Raw genomic sequence first — 6,901 nt, 5'->3', positions numbered from 1 at the left:
AATTGGTTGAGCCATTAATTATAATGGCCAACCTTTACTGTTACTAGTTCTTCTAATACTCGCTTCCCAATGCTTTGGTTTTCACTACTAATTAATACAGACCTTATAACTGAGTTCCATGTCGCTCCTGCCTGGTCTCAGAAATGACCGTTTTTCAAAGTTCAGTTTAACGTTAACGTAGCTACAAGCCAAATAAATGCAATTTTAGAATTTTCAAATGCCAATATTGGATGGAGTTAGCAACACAACGAACTTCCGCTTTTAATAGATCATTCATTTCGGGCTTAGACGTAGATTCTTAAATGGGACATATTCACCAATAAAATAACAGCTATTATGTTCACATGATACATATATGCTGAAAAATGCCTCGTTTCCGCTTTGTACTGGTGCTCAAGCGACGGAAGAGTGATTCAAAGGGACCGTGGCGGACGCCTTAATGGTGTCACTGCAGGGACTGCGGCTGCCTGCCAGTCTTTGAGACCCGCTCAGTGTTTACGAATAGTGACCGCCTTACTAAAGAAATAACTGAAACCGTTCAAATTACTTCTGCCGGATCAGCGAGCCCTCTGCCATTCTCGCAGAAAGGGAAATGTTTCCGTCCGCGTCGGCAGACGTAGGTCTTTAATCTAGCTGTTCGTCCCTTCCCATAGTTTTATTTATTGCCTTCTTTTTGGTGCCTAATGAGCACTTTCTTTATTGTATCTTTCGCGCTTCCCTTTTCTTTCGTCGCCGTGACGGCTCATCAGTGGTTGCAGTGCGCGCTGGGCTGCTCACCCAAAAGATTCGTGTTGGATCCCGGCCACACTACAGCTGTCGCATTTAGATGGAGGGGAAGTGCATGCTATAAAAGCATGCGTGTACTGTGCGATGTGAGTGCACATTAAAGGATGTACCCCAGGGGTTTGAAATTAGCCAGAGTGAATACGGCGTCCTTCGTAACCTGGGTCACTTGTCCCAAAGCAACTCAGGTTACGAGGTTAAGCCCCAGGTGCTGAACCCCGTAAAACCGACCTAAACCTTTCACTTTTTTGCAACACCTCCGTTCTTTCCTTTTACTCTTCGCACACACCCTTTCATTCTTTCTTTACCGTCGTAGAGCGGTTTCACCTCCATTTCATTTAGCCAATCTTCTTTCACCCCCTCCTCGAGCTTCACTACTCATCGCTTGTTCAACTTTGCCCGCAATCGCTGGCCGCCTACTTGCTCTCCAGTGCACTTTCGCTGCCCCAGATAGTTTTTTGCTCCATGTGCCTTTGGTTTGCAATGCATCCTCAGGGTGTCCTGCTCAGGCGAAATGTTCGCGGTCGGCTGGGTGTGGAGTGTGTGGAAATATCGGGGGGACAAACCCTTTCGCCCCGCCCGCACTCCCCGACCGCGGAAGCAGCGTTCCCGCTCGCCAACCGCGGAGGGGTTCGTGCTCGAGGGACAAAGGCAAGGGACGACACAGCATGAACACTCATATGCTATTTATTACACTTGCAATTAATACACAGAGCGGACCAGCTAGCTACAAAACACCAACGAGGCATTCATCGGAAATATACGCCTTTTCACTGTTTACAAACACGCGCCTCTGGCGCTCATTGGCAGCTCCCACTAAACTTCCGGCGAAGAACTTCCGGCAGTGTTTTTCAGGCGGCGCGATACGGAGACCCCGACTATCCGTGCGTGTTTTGAGGCTGTGCTTACGTTCATTGTGCGTCGCTTGTACAAAAATAATGTCAAGTGATTATTTTAAGAAGCTGGACACCGAGGCGCAAGTGCGGTACCGCGCGAAACTTTCGTTCAGAGGTGAGGAGCTGCCTGACGCTCTCGACGACGACGTTGTCCGGTTCGCCTTTACATCGGGCCCACGAAATCTGCCGCCTGTGACAGTAGCAGATATTTATTTGTATCTTGTGGAAGGCGTGTGTTTTTACACGAACGAACAGTTTAAGTCTTACAAACTTGAAGATGCGTACAACGCATTCATATGCGGGAAGGTGAAGCAAGTGAAATCTTTCAAGGCGGGAGCGCACGGAGACGGCGTTGTTGTTATTGCGGCGACTGTGGAAGCCAGCCAAACGCTTTCGAAGTCTTACAAGGCGTGGTGCATCGTGAAGGAGGATGGAACCATCGAAAGTGCGCATTGCACTTGCATGGCCGGGTAAGTAGGCGAATCATAATAAGAGCTACAATGCCATGAGCCTTTACCTTGCCTTATTTTTCATTTTTATGAATCAAGCCACAAAGAATGGAGACTTTCCCGTTTTCGAAAATTCTGTACTAGTTGCGTTACCGCGCAGAAAAGCGCTACTGTTCGCCTAACTATGCGCGTGTAATGAAATGTTTGCCATACTGCCGTAATTCGTCATTGTAAACTTTGTTTCCTGTGCTAACAGCCGCCCGAGCGCGGCTTTATCGCTTTGCTCGCCGCATGCAGATTTGTCCAGAATTATCTCGTTTTGTTTGTGACACGCTGCCGCATCTGGGCTGTTCTAGATTGTACTTGTCATTTGTAACATGTTATCTGTAACTTTCCATACTGTCTATTTCGAGGATCGCCGAGAGCGCTTGTGATCACCGACGCATATTATTCATTCGTGGGGCGCAACTCAGCCCAATAATCCGTTTGTTCAGGCAGCTGTTATTGGTCTCCATGCAAGTCTGCTTTATTAAAGCCACTACTTTGCGACACTATTCATGTCATAGTTAGCCAGATCATTTGTCGATGCTTGACTGCATGATGTTGCATTCATCCTAATCGAGTTGCCTTGTGGATGACAAAAGTCGTCAAATCTCACCCTCCAGCATTCTTTTGTACAAGGCATTTAAACTTTTTCAAGGGCCACAGTTCTCACCAATAATTACAGTTGTTTGTGAACTTTTTATTTCTCATGTTTCCTACTTATTTTTCAGCCTTGGGGAATGCTGCACACACGTGGCTGCACTCTTGTTTAGAGTTGAGGCAACTGCGCAGTATGGCCTGAATGACCCGTCCCCAACTGATGTTGCATGTAAATGGATTGAGGCATCAAAGGGAAGCACAGTAAGTCTTTGTTTTCATTCTGCCATGAACAGAGTTGTGAGCAAAATTGTAATTGACACTGACCTTTCCACAGGCAGCACCAGTCTCGGAGATTGAATTTTTTAAGCCCAAAATAGGCCGTGCACCACCCCAAGTCAGCGAGGCACCAGACTACTCAGTACCAGTGCTCACGGATGAGCAAGTGTCAAGGTTTCTTCATCAAGTGAAGGTAAGGACTTCTCATTAAATAAATTTTGATACATACGTAGAGAAAGGACACACACAAAAAATGCTCACTGTTTGTGCAACTGTAAAGAACCAGATCCACTGACATTGCAAATAGGGCACTAATTCCAATACTGTTTTTTCAGGAAATTGCACCAAACACTTTGATCCTGACTTCAATCTCTGACAGCGAGGACACAGATTCTGCCCCTGAGACAGCTGCCCTGGAACCTGTACGAGTGGGCAGATGCAAGCAACTCTCTGCGAAACCGCCCCTTGCTGAAATATACCAAGACCTCGACATAGACGAGGGAAAAAAAGTGGAACTGACAGCTGCATGCTGTAGTGAAATTGAGGAAGCTACTCGAGGCCAAGCAAGGTCACCAAGATGGTTACAAGAACGTCGAGGGAGGATCACTGCCTCTGTAATGCACCGTGTCGCAGCATGCAGCACAGGTGCAGCAGGCCTTGTTGCGGAGATTATGGGATACGTGAAGACGCCTCAAGTTTCCAACCTGCGGTGGGGCTCCGAAACAGAGAAGAAAGCTGTGCAGGCATTTATAGAAACGGAGTCTCAAAAACATGTGGACTTCAGTCTTCGAGACTGTGGTCTTTTTATTGCAAGGAGCATGCCTTTTATTGGAGCATCTCCAGATGCACTAGTGTCTTGTTCATGCTGTCCAAAATCAGTACTAGAAGTGAAATGCCCTGCAACTATGAAAGATGCTTCACTGACGAAGGGCTTAACTAAACTGGCATATCTGAATGAAGACTTGCAGCTCAAGCATAACCATGCCTATTACACACAAATTCAGGCTCAAATGGCTCTAACTGGGCTGTGTCAGGCATATTTTGTGGTATTTACAGGTTCCTCTCTAACAAAAGAAATCATAAGCTTTGACGAGACATTTTGGGCAGCTACTAAACTCAAGGCAGCAAACTTTTTTTTCACCTACATATTCCCGGAACTACAGTCAATGCACATCTTCAGTCAAATCGAACGTGCAAAGAAGACGTGTCACTGCCGAGGCACCAAGTTGGGCCACATTGTGGAATGCTCACTCTGTGAGGCAACGTTTCACCTTAAGTGTGTAAAACTTAGACGCACACCTCGACAATGGATTTGCACTGCATGTCAACATAATGGGTAGACTGCTGATGAGTAAGGACAAGGCCAGAGGAGCTAGTGCTGCTGCTTTTCACATTCCCTCTTTGAAGTGTACAGGGTCTGTTCGCTTTACTGAAGTCGTGTCCTCCACAACAGCTAAAAATCTGCCCTTCAAAGGTTAGAGTGTGGGTTCCCTACTGATGCTTTGTGTCTTAGCGGTCTAAGTTTGTTGCATAATCTGAGCAGCAGAGGCTTCTCTATACGCTTCCAATGTTCAATGGGTGGCCTCGCATACAGGTCGCGCTCGCGCTAGATTATGTAATTTAGTTACTGTAGGTGCCGCTACGGTGGAGCAATTGTAGGCAGAAACCTCAAGGCTAACCCTGTAGCTTACAGCATCTCAACTTAAGCACAAGCTTTTTTTTTTTTTTTGCTGAACACTCCAAGTGTTATATTTTATCACATTCGAAAGGCAGATAAACACTTCTTGTTTGACAAAATATGTTCACTTCAAGGACTAATGTCGGATGCATTTGTCGGATGTGCAAACTCAAATATAATAGATTTTAAATACAGTACGCCTTCACGTCCCAAGCAGGGAACATATAAAAAAACTGATACAGAAGCAAACAGCAAGTAAAAATTTGAACACCTGCTCTGAGGACAGAATAACTATACAAGCAGAAAACAAAAAGCCCAATTCTCAACATGTGAAAACAAGCAACAGGAAATACTTAAAAACTGAGTCAAACAATATGCAGTAATTGACTGCAGAGATTGCAAGAAAATAGAATAAACAAATGTGAAAAGATCAATGTGGGCAACATCAACAACATGAATTATTGTGTACACACAGTGCAGACACATTGGATGTAGTAGAAAAGATAAATACATGCAATGAAAAGCATGGTCACACACACATGAGCACTTGCTGTTCTATCACAGTGTGTGTACACGTAGTGCAGACACACTGGAAGTAGTCGAAAACATAAGTACACACTATGAAACTATATGCAATGATTGTCAGTATGGTCACACACACATGAGCATTTGCTGTTCCATCACAGCATGTCTGTATTCATGTTTCCTCACAGCACCGCACTTTCGTGGAAGAGAGTTATGAAGCACTTCTGCACTGAGAATTCTTAATGATAGGGGTTTGCAGATTAACTAAAGCAGAGCACACCACCACCACTTTATCTATGGTTGCGAGGTTCTTGTCGCCAGTCCTCTTCACGAAATTCAAAGGCAGCACAGTCTGGAAAATTCTGAAAACTTTCAATCTTTGTATGGCCCTTTCAACATGGATGCGCACGCTAGAGACTTTCCTAGACGTTGTGACCTCAGCACCAGGTAGCTGGGCACGATTCTTAGTCAGTGATGGCATGAGAAGTGTTGCACCTCGTGCAGCAAACATCTCACCGCATCTAAATCCTCGGTCAACAAGAAAAACATCCCCTTCCTTGACCTTGTCTAGGAGACCACTGCGTAGAGTAATCTCCTTGTCAGGTGTCCTGCCTCCCCATGCTTTTGATACGAAAGTTATTGCTCCTGAAGGTGATATTACAACTAGTATTTTTACTGTATTATGGTGTTTGTAATGAGAATATGTCTGGCTCCTTGCTGTCATTAATATCGGCCTTTGTATGAATACTTCAGTACAATCAATGATGCCAGTTACACCATCAAAAAAAGGGTCCTGAAACGCCGCTGGCCGATTAGCTTGAAGTGTCTGTCGGGAAGGCCAGATTATCAACTTTGTCATGTTTGCAGCAAGAACATCAAGCCATGCATGAAAAATTGAACTGACAGTGGCATTTGAGATGCCAAATCTGCATGACAAATCTTGGGTAAGGAGACCCAAACGAAGTCTCATGAGTACCATGATGAGTTGTGTTTCTGCATCAAGCCATGTGGCACATGACGGCTTCCATGCTGACAGCACAAACTGCAGGAAAGCAGTGAACATGGCTGTAGATACAAACCCTGTGTAAAACTTTACTCTTTTGGCTGACTGCATTACCACTTCTTTGGTTATAATAGCATGGTTTGTATGCTTGTTTTCAAGTTCACCAGCCTTTTGCTTAGCTGCTGAACACTCTTCCTCCAGAGAGGCCAAACGCTGCTTAAGCCTGCCATTCTCTTCAATAAGATGCGATATATTCTGCATGCTGAGATCAGTTTCTGTTTCCATGTGGCAATTCTCTACCACGGAAACAGTTGCAGTCGCAGATAGTGCAGTATCATCCGCGTCTTGTCCTGCGCCAGTCGTGTTGAGCCCACAGTCAAGCACACTTGGCCCAGGATTACATGCAGCAGGTCTGGATGCTTCCTTCAATCCATCCTTTCGAGCAGCGCGTTGGAACCTAGAAATTTTCTGGGCCACATTTCCCGAGGCACGATAAGGAAATATGGAGGGGACATAGTCGGGATGTGTGGGGTCAGATGATGGTTTACCTAAAGAAAGAAAAAAATGTTTGAAAATTAGTAGCCACATGTGCACTCCCAAATGCAAAAAAAACAAAAAAACTGGCTGAAATGCACCAAAGCAATATTGC

General features: G+C 45.2%; 2 protein-coding genes across 3 annotated transcripts; one reads left to right on the top strand and one right to left on the bottom strand.

Annotated features, from left to right (window-relative positions):
- The first annotated feature begins 1,617 nt into the window (after positions 1 to 1,617).
- LOC144106157 (uncharacterized) lies at positions 1,618 to 4,446 on the top strand. 2 transcript variants are annotated; one of them, XM_077638897.1, is made up of 4 exons: positions 1,618 to 2,149; positions 2,902 to 3,031; positions 3,105 to 3,239; positions 3,382 to 4,445. In XM_077638897.1, exons 1-4 carry the CDS (start codon positions 1,722 to 1,724, stop codon positions 4,384 to 4,386), a joined length of 1,698 nt encoding a protein of 565 aa, XP_077495023.1. In that variant the 5' UTR covers positions 1,618 to 1,721; the 3' UTR covers positions 4,387 to 4,445. The 2 variants fall into 2 exon arrangements, with proteins under 2 accessions (XP_077495023.1, XP_077495024.1); XM_077638898.1 differs by having other exon boundaries at positions 3,105 to 4,446.
- Positions 4,447 to 4,515: 69 nt separating this feature from the next.
- Positions 4,516 to 6,537, bottom strand: LOC144108716 (uncharacterized). Its single transcript, XM_077641885.1, has one exon. It carries the CDS (start codon positions 6,535 to 6,537, stop codon positions 5,461 to 5,463), a length of 1,077 nt encoding a protein of 358 aa, XP_077498011.1. The 3' UTR covers positions 4,516 to 5,460.
- Positions 6,538 to 6,901: the final 364 nt, after the last annotated feature.

This window comes from Amblyomma americanum, chromosome 10, assembly GCF_052857255.1.
Source record: "Amblyomma americanum isolate KBUSLIRL-KWMA chromosome 10, ASM5285725v1, whole genome shotgun sequence".
NCBI lineage: Eukaryota > Metazoa > Arthropoda > Arachnida > Ixodida > Ixodidae > Amblyomma > Amblyomma americanum.
The sequence above is the reverse complement of the archived record's forward strand: the minus strand, read 5'-3'. Positions and strand labels throughout refer to the sequence as shown.